This window comes from Microtus oregoni, unplaced genomic scaffold (genome assembly GCF_018167655.1).
Source record: "Microtus oregoni isolate MIOR12 unplaced genomic scaffold, Mior012 000048F_ref0000485, whole genome shotgun sequence".
NCBI classification, from domain to species: Eukaryota; Metazoa; Chordata; class Mammalia; order Rodentia; family Cricetidae; genus Microtus; species Microtus oregoni.
The window spans coordinates 2748803-2771464 of NW_024543222.1; the positions used below are offsets into that span (position 1 = coordinate 2748803).

At 53.9% G+C, this 22662-nt stretch overlaps 1 protein-coding gene across 4 annotated transcripts in view; it reads right to left on the minus strand.

Annotated features, from left to right (window-relative positions):
- The window catches only part of Septin9 (septin 9), a 161414-nt gene that overhangs the window by 63748 nt on the left and 75004 nt on the right, over positions 1 to 22662 (minus strand). For 3 of the 4 annotated variants that reach the window (XM_041635759.1, XM_041635762.1, XM_041635761.1), the window contains one exon: positions 7566 to 8204. In XM_041635759.1, coding sequence (XP_041491693.1) covers positions 7566 to 8204 — 639 coding nt within the window. Of the gene's footprint in view, positions 1 to 7565; positions 8205 to 22582; positions 22634 to 22662 lie in introns of those variants that run through there. The other variant, XM_041635763.1, reaches the window with a different exon arrangement.

Sequence of the window (22662 nt, forward strand, 5' to 3'; positions counted from 1 at the left end):
TCAGATCAGTGCTACCCTCCACTATAAAACGAGTGCAGACAGCCCATGATGCTGGGGTTAAAATCATGTGCCCGGCACGCATGATGTCCTGGGTTCAAGTCCCACCACTACAAAGACCATGCTAAATCTTTGAAGCTGAAAACAAAGGCTCGTGCCGTTCCAAACAGAGGCAGAAGCGATCTCCGTTTCCTCTGTATTCTCAAGATGATTGTAAAGACATTTTCTTCCTTTTATTTTTTTCTTGGCCATGTTAGGGATCCAACCCAAGGTCTCCAATGCTAACCCAGTGCTCGACCACTGAGCCAACGCCCCAGTCCACTACACAGACTTTTTGACAAAATCTACATGCACGCACACAATTCCAAATGTCGACAGCATGCCCAGCTGTCGGCGTGGCGCACCCTCATGAGGATAGCGGGGGAAGGAGGTGGCTTCCTTTCCAGGCTTTTGGGGATCTTTAGGATTTATGATCTAGCAGTGAGTAAGAAAGACCTTTTGGAATACTTGACAGAAAAGGGTAAGGGAGAAGACGGGAGCCAGGGAGCAAGACAGCGCCCGTGCACACCCACCAGTAGGTGGGCAAGGCACATCGACTAGACCTCTGGACCGGGAGACCTGAAAGTTCTGTTTCCTCGGGTCTGCGTGCAAGGCACAGCTTCTTTAATAATGGCTGGGCTCAGTTTCATATCTGTACTTAGCATAAGCCTCCTTGGTGCTGGGTCCCAGAGCCACTCTCCGTAATAATGAGGGGTCACACCCGCTCTGACCACAAGAAACAAAAGGGCCAGATGGGTAAGTAAGTCATCAGGCACAGGGCAAAGCAGGAACAGGATCCCAGGCCCCGAGAACAAGCAATGTCTGCCAGAGCTGATTCTGCTTCTGTCAGAGCCGCTGTGAACTATCCGAAGGGAGACGGACGACATTCTCTACCAAGAGCCACTGGGTAGAACTCAGCATGGGCCAGGTATGGCGCTGTGGTTGTGGGCCCGTTTCCCTCTCTGGGAGACAGAGAGACAGCAGGCACCCACCTGCCCCCCACACAAGGACTTCCCCAGTAAGTTGTTGGTCTTGGGAAAGTGAAGTAGTCAGAAACAAAGGGCATAGGTTCCTATCACCCCAACACCTCCCAAGCTCACTGGTTAGTAGTTTGTGATTTTTGTTTGTTTTTTTAGGATTTTTACATTTTTAATTCTCCGTTATGTGTCATGTCTGGGTGGTAGCTGGAGACAATGGAATCCCCCTGCTTCTGGCATTACATGTGGCTGAAAGTCACCTGATGTGGGTGCTGGGAACCAAACGCAGGTCCTCTGCAAAAGCAGGAAGTGTTCGTAACTGCTGAGCTACCTCTCCAGTCCAGAGAGAGAGAGAGAGAGAGAGAGAGAGAGAGAGAGAGAAAGAGGAAAGAGAGAATGATTGTGAAGTCCAGAAGGGGGCATCAGATCCATCACAGAGCTGGGGTTACAGGTGGTTGTGAGCCACCTATGGGAGCTGGGAACTGAAAATAGCCCCTCCCTCTGCAAAAAACAACACTTTCCCCCCTTTCTTCTAATTTATTTGTTCATTTATTTATTCATTCTTTTTTTTTCCTGGAACTCGCTCGGCAGACCAGGCTGACCTTGAACTCACAGAGATCCACCTGCCTCTGCCTCTCAGGTGCTGAGATTAAAGGCGTGCGCCATCACCACCGAGTTACCTCTCCAAGGCTCCCCCTCCACTGGTTTTATTGTTGAGATGGTTCGTACACCTCAGGCTGAGCAGCACTTTTGATTTTCTCGCTCTACCCCCCAAACACTCCCAGCCTCGTTTTTCACCCTCTCCTATGCCCAGTGTTTGCAGAGAACTGGACGGAAGCCAGGTCTTGGGTCCCAACGTCCATGGTCTGTTGACCACGGGACGGTAAATGAGTCTCCGTAATGGGAGGTGGGAGTGGGTGGGGGCAGCACCGACCCGGTCCACTGCAAGCCCTAGAGGAAGTGGTGTGGAGCCCTTAGTCTACCTTCCTTTGCAACCCCCAGACTTGAGGCTCTAGGGACAGGACCAGCATATGCCATGTGACATTTTCCTTGGCCACCAGAGTCTGGTCAGGGGCTGGCCACACCCAGGGTGTCAGCTAAGAGCATCAGTGTACTCCTCCATGTATGAAGGTGCCCTCCCTCGAGCCACACAGACACTCTTGACAGCCCCACTGCCATTCAGACCCTGGATCCTAGCAGCCATCCAGGGCCTGGAGGCTGAGGATGTGGGCATGGTTCCTCCTTGGGCAACTGCTTCGTGTGTGTGTGTGGGGGGGGGGGGGGGGGTATATAGTGCCCTGTGCTGTAGCCAAGCTCAATCAATCCCCAGGAACCCTGGGTGGTCAGAGCCTCAGCCACAGAATCGGAGGGGTGGAGCAGGACCCATGCCCCAGGCAGGCAGCCACAGCTGTCTCTCTATTTAAGGTATTGCACAGCTGCTGGGCTGTGATCCGTGGAGAGGCCTGCCTCTCCCTCTTCACTGCACCCTTGGCTCTGCAGACAGCTGGGCGGCAGACAGCTGGGTAGGCAGCCAAGGAGGGACTGGGCCTGGACCCTGGAGACAGGGTCTGTCTGCCTCTACCTTGAAGGAGACCCAACCAGCCTGACCGCTCTGGCCCCCTAGTCCTCCAGTTTCCTAACTCGGCCTAGGTGGGAACAGTCTGGAACAGCTCAGACTGAGCACATCCATTCTTTGGAGGGAAAGACATCCAGTCCCAGGACAGGACCACTGTGGCAGGGAGCAGAGGGTCACTCAGGTGTGACGGGGTCCTAGTGGGAACAACTTTCCTGCAGATGTGGCTGGGTCTCTCCAGAAGAAACACAGGAGGCTCCTCAGGCCCCTGTAAGCAACTTCTCTGCTGACCTCATGAAGCACAAGCAGGCTTTCATCCTAAGCCTTGAGCTGTGGATGAACAAACCCATCCTGAGGAAAGCCACAGTCCATGGTCAGCCAGGGGGTTCCCATAACCTGTAGGGTGTCCTGAAAATACAAAGGTTGGGGTGCCTCCTCACCAGTTCTCATGGTGGTTGCCCACTCCCCAAACTTGTGAATGTATCAAGTCCCCAGGCTAGACTTGGTATACTCTTCCCCATCCTTGGTCGGACTTTCCTGTCCTTGAGTTCCCTATTCTGTGACCCACTGGGTGGCCTCAGAGAACCTGTGCTATGATTAACCCCCTCCATGACACAAAGGACTTGGAGCCCCACTGTCTGCATGGGGCCTCTCCCCTCTCTGACCCTAGGACTGATGTAGACACAACACCCAGGGACACATGAGAGGAAGTCAGCCACTCCTCCCAGGCAAGGAACCAGAGACCACCCTGAGCTTCAGAAACTGAGGCAGGCTTGGAAGTGGAGGTGATGGTTGGGAACCAGTGGGCTCATGGGTGCAGCCAGGACACACCCAGGAACTCAGCGGGGCCTCATGAGCGCCAGAGAAGGCAAGGTACCAGACCACGAGAGAGTGGCGAGCAAGTGCTATGCCTGCCTTATAAGGCAGCCTGGGGAGCCGCCAGTGTGGCTGTGTGCCAGAGGGAGGCTGTAGCGGCTGAGCCGGCACCCTGCCCTGACAGCAAAACCCATCACCACCCAGGGATCTATGACACCAGGAACCCACCGTATATAGGGGGAGCTTAGAGCCCTCCAAGATCCGGAATAAGAGCACAAGGCCCGGAAGCCTCGGCTACCCCTTCCCTTTGCTATCTAGGTCCCCACACTCCTTCTAAGACTCTGCCAGGGAACACCCTCCGCAGTGCACCCTGAGGAGCACTCCACAGCACTGCAGGGACAGGCAAGTTTGTGGGGCAGGAAGCAAGGAGCACCTTCTTGGTCCCTTGGGGGGTTCTGTGGGATCCCCACGTGGGCCTGCAGCAGCCACCAAAATGCTGTCACCACCCGCCAGTTGTCACCATTATTTTATTGGGCATCTGCGATGCCCAGGTCACTTACTAATCTCCTTATGGCACTCTATAAAACAGACAGCAGTCTGAGTGCTGCCCCTAGGACACCAGTCTCCAGTCAGAATCCTGAGACCGTACGGCAGGATGTTCAGGGTAATGAAAGCCTATGGTTAAATTTTAGCTTTTTCCTAATGTTCACATTTTCTGCATTTTAAAAATAATAAACTACTTATTGTCCTATGGAAATCTGTTTCTGCATGGAAAAAGAAGCTAGCAGAGGAAAGATGGTTCGTACACAAATAATTTACATCCCAGGCAAACACAAAGACGCCTCAGAGTCATAGGAAGGGAAGTCCAGCTACAGGAAAGGATGGGTAGGGGTTTGAGGAGTATGTAGGAGTTCGACAAAACAAAAACAAAGGTCAGGAGGTCAGAGTTGAGGGCTTGCAAGGAAGGTGTGGGAGACCCAGAGAAGAACTGAGCAGGTACAGCAAAAAAGCAGGAAGGATCCTGCTATAGGGTGTCAGGCCAGGGGTATCAAGAGACCCCATGTGATGTGGGACTCCCCTTTGTATGCTGTGAGAACGACTGGTTAATTAATAAAGAAAACTGGCTTGGCCTGATAGGGCAAAAGAACAGAGCTAGGTGGGGGAGGGGGAGGACACGGACGACTAAACTGAATGCTGGGAGAAAGAAGGGCGGAGTCAGAGAGAAGCCATGTAGACCAGCTGGAGCCAGGCAGAACTTTACCTGGTAAGCCACTGCCATGTGGCAATACACAGATTAAATGAAATGCGTTAAATTAAGATGTAAGAGTTAGCCAATAAAAAGCTAGAGCTCATGGGCCAAGCAGTGTTTTAAATAATACAGTTTCTATGTGATTATTTCAGGGCTGAGCAGCCAGGAACCAACAAGCGGCCTCCTCCTCCAACACTCATGGATGGGTGACCAGAGGAATATGGAGAATGAGATGTTGCTCAGACAAGTTGGGGGTCAGAGGAGATGGGGCAGGGCCCCCCAGAGGCATGCCATAGATTTCCAATAGGCTCCCTGGGGAGGGCTCTGCCTGCTCTGTCCCTCCCAGCCTTGCCCTTTGCCAAGAGGAACAGCACCATCTTGGGGCTCTGGACGACTACGAAAGGCCTCCTTTGAGGCAGAGGGTCCCCAGCCATTGGTAAACGCTGCTATGTGAGACCAAGGACCTAGTTATCCACAGCCTCAGCACCCACATGGTGGCTCACAACCAACCCCAACTCTAAATCCGAAGGGTCTGATGCCCTCTTCTGACCTCTGCAGGTATCAGGTATGTACACTGGACACAGAAATACATGAAGGCAAAGCAATCATACATGCAAAATAAAATAAATAGATCTAAAAAACAAAAATGAAAGAAGGTGGATGCCTCCTGAGGAATGACATCTGGCCTCCACCCTCACACACACATGCACATGCTCACATACGTGTGAGTACACACACACACACACACATGCATGCACATACACACTCACACATGCATGCATGCACATACACACTCACACATGCACACACATGCATATACACACTCACACATGCATGCATGCACACATGCACATACACACACATCACACACACACACACATATCTTTCTTCACCCTAGCCTACTGAAATCCCGCCCTCCCCAACAGTTTCCACGGGGCCCTTTTCACTGTCCACCCACCATCTGCCCACAAGCTACTGAGGGCAGAGGTTGTAGACTCCTCGCTGTGGCTCAGGGCCTGGCACAGGCCTGAATGCGATGTGTGAGCTGCATCTCACCAGAGGACAATCAGCATCCTTAAACAGACCTTCCGCAGCCCACCCCAAAACCAGGACCACCTCCCATGCATCCAGCACCAGCTGTGATCAACTGCTGGGCGGCTTGGTGCAGCTGTCTCCCTCTCCCACCACATCCTGTCTGAGTCAGCAGTGTGAACAGCTCATCTCAGGAGAGAGATGTATCTGGTGTCTTTGGAAGTCTCGAACCAATCAGGGACTGTGAGGAAAGACAGGACACTGGCCCCTCTACTCAACAATTGTTTCCCTGACCTGAGTCTGGACAATGAGTCTGGGCAACTCTCAGCAGGGTCAAGTCTAAGACTTAGGGAGAAAGACACAGGCCTGGAAGGACCCATCCATGAGACCCTGAGTATTTACTGTGATCTGACACCTGGCACTCAAAAGTGGCCAAGACCCAGGACCCCAGACCCAGAGGCTCCCAGGAGGAATCTCCACACCCTCAACCCAGCCTGGTCCCAAGTCCAGCTAGAGAAGCAAAGTGCGGGGGCTTTAAAAAGCTATGTGCATCACCATGCTGCAGGCATTCTTTACAGAAGGACGAATTGATTCTACCTGAGCCTGGGCACAAGGCTCGGCAGTAGAGCACTCACTGGGCATGCACAAGTCCCGGGGTTCAAATCCCACTACAGGGAAAAAAGGTGTTCTTACTACACATGTAACACTCGTCAGTTTTCAAAAGGAACTGAGTGCTGGCATAGGTTACAACATGGAGGAGTGCTGAGGCCACTGTGCCAGACAGGATGAGTAGTGCCATGGACCCTCAGACAGAACGAAGTGTAGGGCTGTCAGGACCCGAGGCAGGAGGTATAAGGAGTCGGTTCACAGGGAGCAGAGTTTCTGTCTGGCATGTGGGAAAGTTCTGGAAAACCCTGGAGGTGGTACTGGTGGTACAACCCGAAGGTACTTAACAGCACTGAACCGCACATTCTCACACGGTACAACAGCCAACAACAACACAACAACAGCTGTGTGTGTTTCCCAATATCGGTACAACAGCCAACGTCTGCTGTGTTTCACTACACAGTACAAGAGCCAGTGTGTGCTGTGTGTGTCACTATGCACTGAACTGCACACTCTCACACAGTACAACAGCCAACAATAACACAACACAACAGCTGTGTGTTTCACTACACGTGGCACATCAGCCAATGTCTGCTGTGTGTGTCTCACTACAGGCACTGAAGCAGAGAGAGCAGAGATGGGCGTTCTCTGCTTCCTGGCTGTGGCTGTGCAGCTGCCGGCATGCTTTCCCCGCTATGATGACAACATCCTCTGGAACCATGAGCCTCCTAAAGCATTGGTCGGGTATTTTTGCCGCAATAAGAAGAGCCACTCGTGTAGGGAGGCAGGAGGACAGGAGGCCTCCAGTGCAAACCTCAGGACCCACATTCCTCCTCCTCCGTCCTCATCTCTGGGCCCCCACCAGGCATTCAGGCAGCAGTTCCTCGCAGGCAGAGATCTGCCTCCCAGAAGCCCACCAGCAACCTAGCCATCACCAACACATGGCTTGTCCCATCCCACGGAAGAGCACCAGCTACTGCCCTCCCACCTCCCAGGCCTCCCAGGATCACATGACAGAGATCTGGCATGGCCCAACTGTTGGCCACCAGGAGCTTGGTGCCTCAGAGGTGCTTCCCAGCCGCAGACGCCTGCTGTGACCCCTAAGCCTCGGGACACAACACTACACATCCAAGTGCACTCATGCATGCACACACACATTCACACAGCACACAACCCCTCCCCCTGACACGCACACACACTGGATCTCTTTCACGAATCTCACAGAAAGATTCCATCCCAAGTATGCAGCCTGAAGACCCAGCCCGGGTTTACTCACCCTCCTGGTTCCGGTATGGGACCTCAGCCACAGGGGGCCTGGGCTCCAACCTGCTCTGCAGCTGAGACATCGGGGCCTCGGAGTTCTCCAGGGTCTGGGGCGGGAGTGGGCAGTTGGGTGCCTCGGCTGGCTTGGGCACCTGGATCTCTACCCTCTTGGGGGCTGCTTCAGTGACAGGCATGGTAGGGACCTCGGGGACCTTGGAGACAGGGGTCTCCACCCTGCGGTGCACTGGCTCCTGGGGCTTGACAATGGTGATCTCCGTCCTCCGCGGGATGGGCTCTGGTGTCTTGTGGCCCAGAACTTCGGCCCTCTTAAGCCCGAAGCGTGAGGGCCCAGCAGCTGAGCCTGTGCTCTCCACCTGCTTGGAGGAGATGTCAATGGATAGCTCAGTGCGGCGAGACATAGGCTCAGGTGCCTTGGGCCCTGCAAGCTCCACCCTCCGTAGGGATGGCTTCGGGGAGCGCTGGCTCAGGGAGTCTACAAGGCGAGCAGCGGGCTCTGAGTTCTTCACGCCCAGGTCCTGGAATTTCTGGCTGGAGCTGGCCACCGTGGTTCGAAGCAGAGGGGTCTGGACCCTCCGGGGTGGCGTGGAGTTGGGTGGCTCAATCTCCTCGACTTCGAACGATCTCTTTAAGGCTGAAAGAGAGAGAGGAAGAGTGGATGCGGTGTGCACACTTGCAGAGGGGCCCTGCAGTACATGGTGTATTCTGCGTTTCAATAAAAAGGGTAAAGGTGCCAGACCAGGGGAGGCAGGGAATCCCAGCTACTTGGGAGGCTGAGAAAAGATCTCAAGTCTAAGGCCTGTCTGTGCTACAGACCAAGATCAAAATCAACATAGGTACCTTTGTGAGAGAGAACCTGTCCCCTAAAGAGCGAGGGGCAGATACAGCTCCATAAAGGAGTACTTCCCCACCACGTACAAAGCCCTGGGATCGAGACCCAACACAGTCAAAAGGGAAAAACGAAAGGACATAAACACACTTGCTAGGATGCCACAGAGTTCAGAAAGCCACCTCCCTTTTCTGCCTACCCATAAGAGAAACAGACAAGTCCATTGGAGGACCTCCCCCAGAGCACCAACTCTCAGGAGGCTGGACTGAGAGGAACACAGCCTCACGGCCCACCATCCATTCTGCTGTGGCCACGGCCCAGACCGCACAGCCTCCCTCTCTAGAGACAACCATAGGATGCTCTGACTTAGGACTCTGGAGTTTCTCTCCTGTGGCTTTTCTTCCTTCTTCCTCTCCTCCCCTGAACACACACAGCCTCCCTCAGTCAACAGAGCACCGCCAGCCATGAGCAGTGACACCCCATGACAATACCCCGACAGCTGTGCTATAGAGAATACTATTACTTGGTTGCCAAGATGATGGTGGCACAGGTCCTTAACCCCAGCACTCAGGAGTCAGAGACAGGAGGATCTCTGAGTTCAAGACCAAACTGGTTTACAGAGTGCGTTCCAGGACAGCCAGGGCTACACAGAGAAACCCTGTTTCGAAAATCCAAAAATCCAAAAAAGAAAACAAAAGCAAAAGCAAAGAATATTATTCCTGGGGCTGAATAGAGCTCAGAAGTGCAGGGCAGGTACTGCTCTGGCAGAGGTTCGATTCCAGCACTCACATGGTAGCTCACAACCACCCATGGCTCCAATTTCAGGGCATCCCGTGTCCTGCATGCATGCAGTGCACACATATTTGCACAGGCACACTCACATACACATACAGTAAATATTTAGGAAAAAAGGAGTATTCCCTGCCTGGCCAGCGTGACAGTTTGGCGTGTAAAGGTCCTCATGACTAAGATTGACGACCTAAGTGCCTCCCCAATATCCACACACTAGAAAGAAGTGACCCCCCCCACAAGCTTGTCCTCTGACTCACATGTACACATAACTAAATAACAAAATGCCATTTTAAAAAGAATACTATTTCCCTGGCAGAGAACACCCTGTGATGTGCCCAACGGGATGGAACCACCACACCTGCTCCCTAGGCTCGGTGCACACTCAGTGGTACACACTCAACGACCTCCTCGCTCCTGGCCCTATCCATCCAGTACTCCTGGCCAGCCAGGGTGCTGACCACCCGGTTCCCACTCTGCTGGGTTGACCCCACCGCCGGAGTCTGCTCCCGGGATCGCAGCAGTGTGGCGGCTAGGAAGCCTCCATTCTCTTGTCCACGCAGCCACCAGCGAAATGAGAACCAGCTGTGTAGGTTAGCCAGGCACAGAGCGGGAAGGGCCCACGTGGCAGAACACTCAACAGCTCTGGCTCCAGACAAAGCAGAGTCTTCTTCCCCAAGCCCAGAACTCAGATTTCATGGGACCCCATGGTGCCCTCTTCCTGCCCATGGCAAAGAGGACCAAGAGCTGGCCCAGCCCCTAAGCACAGCCCCAGGGTCACATGGAAGGGCCCCAGTTCCAGCCTTCTCCATCCCTGTCCCCACCCCTGTTCCCATCCCCACTCCCAGGGCTAAAGTACCAGACTTCCTTTAGAAGATTACAGGCTGGGACTGAAAAACTGGTCAATAAAATGCTACCAGAATCCACATTTTAAAAAGACAGGTATCAGGACACACCCTTGGAATTCCAATGCTCGGAAGTGGAGCTCAGTGGATCCCAGAATTTAGCCTCTGATTTCCAGGTTAGCTAGACCCTGTCTCAAAACCGACTTAGAGGTCAACTCTGGATGAGCGTGTTACACGGACACAGATACACACACACACACACGTATGTGTGTGCAAGTATATTATATGCACATTACACACACATGCACCCATGCAGGCATGCGTGCATACACACACACAGGGGCACACGTGCACGCGCGCGCGCGCACACACACACACACACACACACACACACACGCAGTCACACACCCATACTGCTGGTGTCAGAATTTCTTCCCTGGGAAACATGAACAATGTCTCACAAGGTCCCAACAACAAATTAAAATAGGATTCCCCAGCTGCCCCTGGGGAACTGGTGAGGTAAGGGGCTACCTGTAAAAACATGGGTGACCCCAAAACAGCCACGCGAGAAAGTCTTTACCCAGAATGAATGATGGCGTCCCCACAGCCACATAAACGGAGCCCCCTCAGCTAACTTTCTCCAGCCTATATACACTAAGCCCTTCTGGATACCCCCAACAGCAACTGGGGAAGAACTGCTTACAAGTAGCTAGGAGGAGAGGCTAAAATCTCAGGTGAGGAGCCAATGCCCTCCCCACTTCCCTCCTTCTCTAGGGAATGTCAGTGGTACACTCATGATGGGCCTTGCAAGCAGGCACTGCTGTGGCCAAGGCAGCATTGTGCCATGTGAGGACACATTATAGGGCGAGGGGCAGAGAAAGCCCAAGCTCCTGGGACCTGGCTCCCCAGACTGGGGTCCCCTTTATAGTGCTGATTGCCCTTTGCTTCTGAGGGACACAGAAAGGAACAAGGCCCTGGGGCTGCTGTGTTCAACCATCCCAGATGCCCAGGAAGCAGGAAGGGGCGGTTACCATCTGATGGATACCAGTTGGCAGATACCAGTTGATTGACTGGCTGAGGGGCGGGGTGTGGACTCCAGGGTACCTGTCTCTGGCGAACCTATAATCCGAGCTTCTCACCTTCCAAGAGAGTCTAGAACACTGGAGTTTTATGATTCCTCTGCTATTAATTGATATATTTTGGGTTTTTTTTTTCCAGACAGAATCGTGTAAGTTGACCTCAGACTCAATCTGTAGTTGGGCTGACCTTCCTTGAACTCCTGCTATCCCGTCTCCACCTCCCAAATGCTCAGATTTCATGCGTGCACCACCATGCCGAGGAAATAAATTTGGAAGCCCTTAGAATTCTTTCTTCTTGTTTTTTGTTTTGTTTTGTTGTTTTTTAAAGTAACTTCGTGTATGACAAATAAATGTGCTCTACCACCGAGACACATCTCCAGTCATAAAGTGCAATGACCCCCACCCCCACCCCTCACTGCCCCCTCCCCATCCTCAGCATCGGGATGGAGCATTGGACTCCGCGTGTGCACTCCGCCAGCGGTCTATATTTTCATGAGGATTTTGAAGGTTGGCACAAAGCAAAACGCAGCGGAGTCGACCGAAATGGCAGCCATGGGCCCCAGTCAGCCATGATCTCAAGGTTTCTAGGCCCTTGGCCATCTATACAATGTGCACACAGACAGGAGGTGCCTACGTTGTAAGACCATCCCCAGATAGCACCCGCCCTCCTCCTCAGAAGAAGAAGAATCAGGTCACCAAGCCAGCTCGTCCAGCTCGTTCCAGGCTTTCTGGACCCCATGCTGTCCACAGCACGCCTTCCTGCACCACTGGTTTCAGCGAGTACACTCAGAACCAGATATGGCCCACTCACAGCAACACAGTCACCTCACCAACTTATAACGGTGCGGCCATGGGCTTCTAACTGCGGGCACGGAGCCCAGAGGATGAGCCTTGGGAGCAGGGAGGCAGTGCCTTCACCCCATCCAGCCCAACAAGCCCAAACTTCTTCAAAGGTTGCATAGAGGCTTAAAAAGCAGCACCCCAAAGACCTGTACAAGTGATACCCCACAGAGCCTGTGGAAGGGACCTTGTGGGAAAGGGTCTTACAGACATTTGGTGGGGGGAGCTGGAGAAATGGCTCAGTGGTTAAGAGTATTGACACAGGTTCAATTCCTAGCACCTTCATGGCAGCTCACAACTGTCTGTAACTCCAAGATCTGACACCCTCACACAGACATACATGCAGGCAAAACACCAATGCACATAAAATAAAAATAAATAAATTATATATTAAAAAAGAAGAACATTTTGAATTTGGGAGAGACACCGAGCAAGTAGAGTCCTAGGAAAGGAAGGGTATAGGATCATCCGAGAGCTAGAGAAGCCAGAGGACAGTCACAGATCTGAGGGATGCAGCCCCCAGCCCAGGAAGGCCAAGGGCCACAGCCGCGAGGAGAGGCAGGAGGTACCTCCTGGGAGGGCCTGGATAGAGTGCAGCCTTACTGACACCTTGAATGTAAACGCCGGAACTAAGAGAGACTGAACATGCCGCCTTGGTGCCGGCCCTGCGTTACAGCAGGCGGGATGCGGGTACTGCATTACAGCAGGCAGGGCGCGGGTACTGCGTTACAGCAGCCGGGATGCAGACAGCCGTAGGAGAGATGAACTTGGAATGGTGTGAGGCCATCAGGCCCTTCCTCTCTCTCCTGGAGAGCCTCTGTGAAGCCCCCCAAAATGGCACAGTGCCCCACACTGCAGCTCAACCACGGAGCATCTATCTGTGACCATGGGCCCCTCTGCGGATCTGAGACCCTGACATGACTACATATCAGAACCCAAGGACTGGCTTGGTAGCAGGGTGGCCTTGAACAGACCCAAGAAGCTAGTGTATCCATGGAGCTGGGCAGGGGGCACCACAAACTGTGGGCTCCTGCACACAGACACATTTAGGACCCAGCCATACGGGAAAGGTCTCCACACTGCCCATGGGAGCTAAAACAGTGCCACCAGCCCTTAGAGCAGGAAGAGGCCCTCCTAGCCCTTCTCCACCCAATAACACTATAGAGGACTGGCTCACCCCCCACCAGGCCAGGCTCAAGTCTCACCTCTTCTCTGAGCCTCCTCAGCCTCCACCCTCCTAACTTGAGTCAACGCCTGTTGAGGAATCCCGTGCTTCTGGCCCACTTCTGGAATTGTATCCCATGGAAATAATCCGAAGATTTATGTACAAAGACATCTACGTCAACACGAACACGGCACATGCTAGAAACAATTCAGACTTACACACCAAAATCCCAGAGTCATCAAAATCACATCACGGAAGATGAGAAACGCTGAGAATATTAAGTAAAAATAGCAGGCTATAAGCCACGTACACAGATCCTAACTTCCATCCCAGGCACATATGCAGTTTGCACGCACATGTGCGTTTGCACACACACAGGCGCTAGCACCCACTCAGGAATGACGGCCTCTAGATGGAATGGCAGTGGGTGTTCTTCAGGTCCTCCGGTCCGGGCCTGACACTCCAGTGGTAAACGTGGGTCACTAAGACTTCCGGGACCCAAGACTGAGGAGATGGTTGTGAGAGTTGCGACCTTAGGTTCGGGATGAAGCTTGCCAGCCAGCCCCAGCTGGGGAGGTGGTAAAGCACTCGCTTTCTAAGCAACAGGACAGCAGTCAGATCCCCGGAAACCATGTGAAAGCCAGGTGTGGTGATCTGCATCCGTAACCCTCGTAGTGGCACAGAGACGGGAGGATGGGGCCGTTGGCCAGCCAGTCCAGCTAAAATGGCAAACTCCGGGTTCAGTGAGAGACAACTGAGAGGAACTCAGGCCTCCACAGGTGTTCACAGGGGTGACGACATCTGCCACGCCCCCCCACACACACACAATATCCAAGGCCCAAAACAAAAGACATTTTGTAAAGACACACCTTGCTAGGAAAAACTCTGGTGCTTCCGGACAACTTTGCACACGGCCCCACGGGCCCCAAGCCGACACTCACCTCCCAGCTCTTTCCAAAAGCAGGGGCTGAGCACAAGCCCCTCCCCTTGCTTGTCCTTCAAGCACCATGTCTCAGCTGCTAGGCACAAAAAGAGGCCAGCATCTCCTTCCAGCTGTAAAACCCTTCTTCCCCAGAACCCGTGGGGGGCCTACGCTGGAGCAGCCAGGGTCTGGGCCTGCTTAAGGAGGAATGTGGCAAGCACAAGGGACCATTGTTAAGGCCCCTGCTCGGACCGCGGGCTGCGGGAACCTCTCAACCTCTGCCGGCTTCTGAAACCGGATCGAACACTTCCTGGTGCACGGACTGCGCTGGGCCTGCTCTGAGAGGGGAGGCCAGGGAAATCAGCAAAGCCAGGCTCTAGCATGAGACCACTGTCTCGCAAGGATACAGAGGAGGCCAAAACAGTGCCATGTGCAGCCCCTGTGGGAGGGAACAGCACAGGAGCACAGCTCGGGCTCTAAGACACCGACTTGGGTCAAACAAAGCCTTTTCTTCCCAGGAGCTGCAACATACAGAAGCCACTCGGAAGGCAGAGTCAGCAACAGAGTAAAGCGGTCCACCCACAGGTAACAACGCGCCTGTATGAGGAGTTTGTGGACGCACCTGTATCCAGAGGTGGGCTTTGGACCAGCAGGCTCCTCAGGCTGCGACCGCCCTGTCTCCTTCTCAGACTCCTTTGAGAACCGGCCTCAGGTCCAGATCCTCACTCTGAGAAAGCGTGGGGCAGGGCGGGGCGGCAGGCAAGGCCTTGGCCTTGGCAGAGCTGGGGCTGGCTGGGAGGCCTTACCCTCCTACTCTTCCTGAACTGGAAGCAGCAACTCCCACCCTGCACTGGGACTGGAAGCCCAGAGCAAGGGCCCCAGGCCTCCCTTGCTGACCTTGTGGTTTGTGAGTCTCCTTCAAGTCTGATAACTGAAGACTTAGAACAATTGGAGACACAAGGAACGTCTGTGTGCTAGAACGCAGGGCCTCACCAAGCTGTGAGAGTGACCTGGGTGATCGGGTGACAATGACCATGACACAGGTACAGACCTCTTCAACTCTGTTGTTGGGAGTGGCTCCGCAGGTGGCCTCCTCTCCTGGCTGAGACTGCACTTGCTGCTCAGACACACTGCAGGTCTTTACCTCACCTCAGGTAGCCTGCCTCTGCTCCGCCTGGGGTCTGAAGGAGACCACGCCCTAGTCTTCCCCGAACTGGAATATCAGCACTCCAAGGCAGCAAGTTCTGGGGCCAGTTTACAGTCCGCAGGGCTCCCCAGGACCGGCTGAACACTATTGCCTTTCTTGGTCTTGTCCTCTCTATCCTATCCCAACATGGGGACCCCCGTGGCCACCTCCCCCTTAGGTCCCTGGCTCAGGAGCTACTTTTGGAGGCCTGGGCTGCTGGTGGTGTGGGTAAAGTCAGGCTGGGTGAGTGGAGGCAGGTGGGGGTAGGGGACAGGCTTAGGACAAGAAGAAGGATACAGATGAGTGACAGGGGGAGGGATGTCCCTTCAGGAAGCAGAACCAGCCCCAAAGGAAGAACTTAAAAATAGCCGGGGTAAGCAGAGCCTGTACCGGAAGGCTGTAAACAGCTATTGTTCCCAGCCACGAATCCCTACCAACAACCACATGGGTTATTTAACAAGGCTAGGCCAAGTCCAGATAAAGACAGAGGAAGCTCTTCCTCCTGAGAGCGCAAGCCCTTAGACACCTCAAAGTCCAGGGTCCCGGAAGGAAAGGGAGAAAGCAGGGGCTAACACCAGGGGAGCCTCCCCTCCCGCTTGCAATGCACCTTCCTCAAGGCCAGGTCCTGCTGTGTCCAGCAGACAGACCCCGGAGAAGCCACCTCTGCCCAGGGCTCCAGCATGGCAGCCAAGGGCTCTGACTACCCTGGCTTATCTGTACACGTGGCCCACAGATGGCGCTTGCTGAGGCTCATGACACTAAGGTCATGGCCCCGAGGGTCCTGTTCCAGATCCCCGCTGCCTGCCTTTGGAGACCTGGCATAAACTCACAAAGCTCTAACCTGAATCTCTGGGTGAGGAAAAGGCTGGACGCTTCCACCCACCCACCTCTAGGTATCCCTGAGAAATGATCTGCCAAGGGGTGTGGAGCTCCAAGGACAAAGCCTTTCCACTGAAGCTAAGGGCCAATTCTGTGTCCTCTCCCCCCTCCCTACTCTCCCTCCGCCTCTTCTCTTCCCCCCCTCCTCCACCTCTTCTCTCTTGGTTCTTTGAGACAGAGGCTTACACTGTATTATAGCCCATGCTGACTTCAAAGTCTCAGTGATCCTCCTGCCTCAGCCTCGAGTGTATGTAGCACCAAGCCCAGCTCCATATACTGCTTTCCGGTGACTTCAGAAATAGACTTCTTTCTCTGCCAAGGTCACTCTGGGCACTCAGGGTCCCCCTCACCATCATGCTCAAAGGCAGGCTGGGCACACTCTGAGATGATCACGTGAACAAGTAGGTCAGAGACATCACATCTCTGCAGCTGAGATAAGGCCAAGAGAAACAACGAAGAAACACATAGAGGCACAATGGGGGTGGGGTCCCCTCCTCAGTCCAGCCCACAAGGCAAGTGACCCACATCGCTCCTTTCAGAAGCCAAGTGTGGAAATCCTTGCCCAGGCAGTCCACGGGCAGCTGTGGGTGGTGGAGACCTAGCTCTCGGGATTCCCGCCTCTGGCTTTTCTTTGGCAGGCTGGAAAAGTGCTCTATCCCTGGGTCCTTCCTAGGCATCCTGCCCTAACTTCACTCTGTTAATTTCTTCTTGGAAAAACCAGTCAAGCAAAGGTGAAGGATGAAGTGGCTCCCCGGTCCACCCAGCGACAGGCTCATGCGCCTGGAATCCTGAAATCACAATGGCCTCCTCTAGACCCACTACCTTCTTCTTCTTTTTAAAGATTTATTTATTTATTATATACACAATATTCTGCCTGCATGTATCCCTGTGGACCAAAAGAGGGCACCAGATCTCATTACAGATGGTTGTGAGCCACCATGTGGTTGCTGGGAATGGAACTCAGGACCTCTGGAAGAGCAGCCAGTGCTCTTATCCTCTGAGCCATCTCGCCAGCCCCTCCACCTACCTTCTTTAAAATGGGCCAGGGGCACTGAGATAGACAGGGCTCATCCAAATGACGCATTTATGTGCTATCTTCTACAACCTACAACTATGGTCCTGCTTGGGGAGAATTTCTCTAACTCAAGTCAGGGTCTGAAGGACTGCCCTGGATTAGAGCGGACCCTGAACCAGTGACAAGCGTCATCATAAAAGATGGGAGAAAACAAAGCTGAAAAACCACACACATAGACAGACAGCCACGTGAGGGTGGAGACCAGGATGCCAGGGATGAGTCTGCCAGCTGAAGACCGCTAGCAGCTTCCAAAGCTGGAAGAGGCACTGGGCAGAACATCCATCCCTCCCTCTGGGCCTGGAGAACATACTAACACCACAGATACCTCGAGGTGGGACTGCTGGCCTACACGGCTCTGAGAGAACACAGCGTGACAAAGGTAAGCCCCACGGAATCTGATGCTTTGAAACAGAAGCGCCAGAAACGAAGGTGCCCCTGAGAACTCAGAAAAGGGAAGAGGAGGCTTGTGTGCAGCCCCACGGCGGAGCCTGTGTGAGACCCTGCACGGCAAAATTCGAGGAGAAAGAGAAGGGAAAGGGTTAAGAAAAGGGGAGGGAGGGGCTGGAGAGATGGCTCAGCGGTTAAGAGCATTGCCTGCTCTTCCAAAGGTCCTGAGTTCAATTCCCAGCAACCACATGGTGGCTCACAACCATCTGTAATGAGGTCTGGTGCCCTCTTCTGGCCTGCAGGCATACACACAGACAGAATATTGTATACATAATAAATAAGTAAATAAATATTTTTTAAAAAAAAAGAAAAGGGGAGGGAAAGAGCTGAAGAGGGAGAAAGGGTCTTGAGCCTGCTGCAGCCACTGGCTTTCTGTCTGTTCTGAAGCCACCTCTCCATCCTGGCTTGTAAGTCCAGAGAAGGAACACTATGCCCTGGGTGGGCCTCCTGCTTCTCGCAGCCCACCATGCTCCCTGCCCAGCTTCACATTACTGAGCACCATTAACAATGACCCTTTTGCTGCCGGGATCGTCAGTGGAGGTGGGGTCCCCTCCTTATCAGTCCACCCGCCCCAGCTCGCACACTGTGGACAGACTTATGGCTCCCCATCAGAACCCAGAGTTCCTAGCGGGGCTGTGAATTTCAGGGTCACTCTACCTGCAGAAGATGTCCCCCCGGCCACACACACACAGAAGAACTTCTGGTGGCCACATAAAGGGTCAGGAAGGCTCCTCACAATTCCACAAAGATATCAGACAGGCAGCAAGAAACCTCTGCCCAGAGCTCAAGGGGGACCTGAGCAGACGCCCTTCCCCTGGGAGCTTCCAACTTTCTTCTTCCAAAGCTGGCCAAAGCCCCTCAACGAGGTTGCTTTAGTGAAGGGTGCTCTCTTTGTAGGCTTTAGACTCCTGCCTCCAACCTCCCACCTTGGCCCCTCCTGCCTAGAGCCCCAGGGTCATTCCAGGCTCACCATAAACATGGCTACAGGATGCAGACTCCCTTTCTTCTTTGCTAAATTACAGCTATGGGACTCGAACACACCTGGAATCACCAGCTGCTGAAAGAAAGAGGAGCCAAAACTAAAAAGATGTGGAAGAGTTGAGGAAGAACTTCCTGGTTCAGGATGAGGCTGCGGGGAAGAGGAAGCCACTCTCCCAAAAGCTGTGCAGAGGTGGACATGACACCGAGTGTTTGGGTTTTGTTTTTTGTTTATCAGAAAGAGCCTTATATTGCCAGGTTGGTCTTGAACTCACAATGCAGGCGTTTGAACCCCTTGCTCCTGCCTCTACCTCCCAAGTGCTGAGATTTGGGGCATGTGTCACTGTGCACATCCAGAAGTGGACACAGAATGGACACAGACGTGGACAGAACCCTGGAGGAAGGTCTGGACGTTCCCTGCTTTGGGGGAGGGGAGGGGATCATGTGACCTCTGAGTCCCCTCAGGTCAAAGGTTCCTAACTAAAAGGCAGCTGGTGAAAGCAGGAGGGCAGCCGCGGGAGGCCTTCAACAAGAGCATCACCTGAAGCTCTTAGGGTAGAGGTTAGAAGCCCCGGGGAAGGAGGCAAACTCTCCTAAGCTTTAATGGGCCCACGTCCTTCCTGCACTTAGACCCTGTGGTCCTGTCTGGGGACAGAAAGCTGAGACTCCAACTCCAGGCCAGAGCACAGTGCAGCCCACTCACCTCATCTGCTCCCCACCATCCAACACCATCAGAAGATCCCCGACTCCCCAAACTGCTCTCCCATACTCTGAGGCTCTTCACAAAGTCTCATTTCCCATGATCCTCCGGGGGGCACTCCAAGAACCCTCCATGGAATGAAGACCAGTCAGCTTGTCTGATATAGGCCTGACTGGGTCCAGCCTGGGCCTTTCCCATGCTTACCTGGGGGACCAGAAGGACCCAGAAATCCTGAGGGAGACTTTGGTCTGTTTCCACCCTGAAGCATAGAAAAGAATTGCTAGGCAAGAAAGAACCAGTTCTCAGGGTCCAGTTTTCCGGTACAGCCATTCCTTCTCTGTCCTGCCACTAGGCCCTGGACACATGGGTAGAGACCAGTCCTGACCTGCCTGATTAGAGCAATTCCCTCCCTCCTTACCTCACCCACCATGGGAAAGTCTCAAAAGCACTTTAAAAATGGAAAGCAAAAGGCAGAAGCAACCCTTACCACCAGGGGCCACTTGGCCCAGGTGGGACCCTCCATCAATCATACCAGCCCTCATGTTCAGAGTGCCAGATGGGGTGCTCAGCTCTGTGGCCTGAGGCCCAGGCAGATATGAGCTGCGGCCTAATTACAGGGCACAGTGACCCCAGGGGGCAGAGTTCAGGCTCCGGTCAGAGCAGCACCCAGGAGCCAGGGGAGGGGTTAGAGGCCAGCTCTTGACAATCACACCCAATGTTCACCCAGCGGCCTGGAGGTGGGGACAGCCACGGGGACCACACAGCCCTGCCTGTCCCCGCTCAGCCTTGCTTGGCTGGGTTCCACTGAACATGAGGATGGGGTAGGTTTATTCTCTGTTAGGCCTCAAAGACATAGAGCAAAGGAGGATCATGGGAAACTGAGAGTGCCGGTGGGTTTGCTGTGTAGGAGAGGCCCCAGCTGGACACTGAGAAGATTCCAGAAGGAGCTGGCACGAAGCAGTCAGGGGTGGAAACTAGACAGGGCTGGGGAAACGGGGGACCCTCCTAAAGAAACTCCCTGGTGTCCCCTTCTGTCAGCAAAGCACTGGACACTCCATGAAATCCTCTTGAACAGAACCTTGTGAGAGCTGGCCATAGTCCAGGGTCCCCATACTAACCAGCTCTCAGGAGCCGAGGCTCAGGGAGGAGGACTTAGGACCAGAGGGACCTACCGAGGCGCAGTCCTGGGAGAAGGGCCAGCGGGTCTGGGGAGGAAAAGGGCCGGTGGGTTTGTCTGGAGACTACGCTTTCACACAACAGGTGCAGGAAGAAGGCAGCTAAAGTCTGTCACAAAAATGTCCACCTCCACCACAACTCGCCCACCACCCTGTCTACCTACGCGGAAGTTGGACCACAGCGGTGTGCTGCAGCAACAGAGATATAGGGGACAGAGCCTTGATTCCCTTTGTCCCTCCCAAGTGCAGCCTCTCAAACAGCCAAGAGGAAGAATGCTATATCATAGTTATCAGACAGACCAGGAGGCCCGCAGCCACTCAAGGAAAACATTAGTACATCAGGTCTGTTTTCCGGGTGCCCCACTGCTCAGCCTGGGCCTGAACTCCACTGCCCGTAAGATCAGCTATGTTACAGACTCAATATATCCCCAAAGGAGAGGTCAGAGTAACACTAGGTATCCATGAAGGCCTTTGCAAATGCCCTTAGGGAGCTCAAGGTGACATCACCCTGGATTTAGAGTGGGGAGACAGAAAACAAGAAGCCAGGGGCTTGCTGGGCGGTGGTGGCGCACGCCTTTAATCCCAGCACTCGGGAGGCAGAGGCAGGCGGATCTCTGTGAGTTCGAGACCAGCCTGCTCTACAAGAGCTAGTTCCAGGACAGGCTCCAAAACCACAGAGAAACCCTGACTCGAAAAACCAAAAAAAAAAAAAAAAAAAAGAAGCCAGGGGCTAGTGAGATGGGCCAGTGTGTAAAGGTGCTTGCTGCCAAACTGGACGACCTGAGTTTGATCCCCTGGACCTACATGGCAGAGAGAGACAGAGAGAGAGAACCAACTTCCACAGGTTTCCTTCTGACCTCCATACGCAAGCCACAGCACACACGGGTGTGCACATGACTGTGTGTACACAAAGGAAGAGAAGGAAAGGAGGGAAAGTCTTCTAAAAATTAAAGGCAAACAATTCAGAGGCACAGACTAAGATCCCATGAGGCTGAAGCAAAGGCAGAGGGACATGCCTGCACACCAAGGGTGACCCAGTCATCTGGAAGTCACCATGACCCAGAGAGGGCAGACGCCTGGCACAGGCTACCCCTCCGAGTGGCACAAGAACCCTGCCCCACACATCCCTAGGGCCGCATTTCTGGCCTCCAGTTCTGTTTCCGGCCCTTCAGACCCGAGCGGCTGCATTCTCAGCTGCTGAGCTTTCCCTGGGCCTCCTGGGACCGATCACGATCACGCTGTCCCCACCGCTGTCCCCGATCATTCTGTATCTCACACATCTGTCCTAGTCAGCTGTTCAGTCTCAACACCCACTCAGTCCCAGCTCCTCGGCTCCCAGCACTATCTTCCCCTGCCACTGTTCGGGGAGCTTCTGAGCGTCCCTCAGTGGAGACAAGACCTCTCCTCTGCCTCACAGGAGCGCCCCACTTCCATGCAGGCAGCAAAGTCCTTCCCTCAGCTGCCTGCTCCTCTCAGGTGGACAGACCACCTCTCCAGCCCACATTCACTGTACTGTTTACACCAGTACCAGAAACCCTGGAAGGACCTGTTTACAGTAAATGGAAATCCGAGGTGCCAGAGAGCAATCTGACTGATCCCAGGGCCGCCAATCCACAGCCCAGAGTCCAGCAATGCAGCCCCTGACCTCTGACCTGTCTTCAGGCACCTGGCAGCTGGGAACCAGGGGATGTCAAGCAGGAAGAAACCTCCTCCTGTCCTCCCAAGACACTGCCTGAGAGTCTGTCTCAGCAGGGACCAGGCCCACCAGACTGAAGCCCCACTGAGGGAGGTGTTGGGGAAGTGTCAATACAGGAAGGAAGAGCCTGTCGTGATCACAGGGCTGCTGGAACCATTTTTTTCTCAGCTAAAACAAAACGGAATTTTTAGCCAAGTCGTCCTTTGTCCTCGGGAGCTCTGTGGACTGCCCAGAGCTGGGGGGTGATTGTATGGGAAATAAAGAAATAACCAAGACCATCTACATCCCACGGTGGTCCAGGAGCAGGGCCCTCTAGCCTGGTTCCTGAAAAGGAAGTTCCCTTCCATCCCAGACACAACAGAATACAAACGGATCCAGCCCTAGCAACTTCTCTCTCCTGTACCAACCTGGTCGAGCCATTCCAGACACTGGACACAAGCCTGGCAGGGATGGACACAGAGGAGCAGCCCTGCACACACCCTCCCAG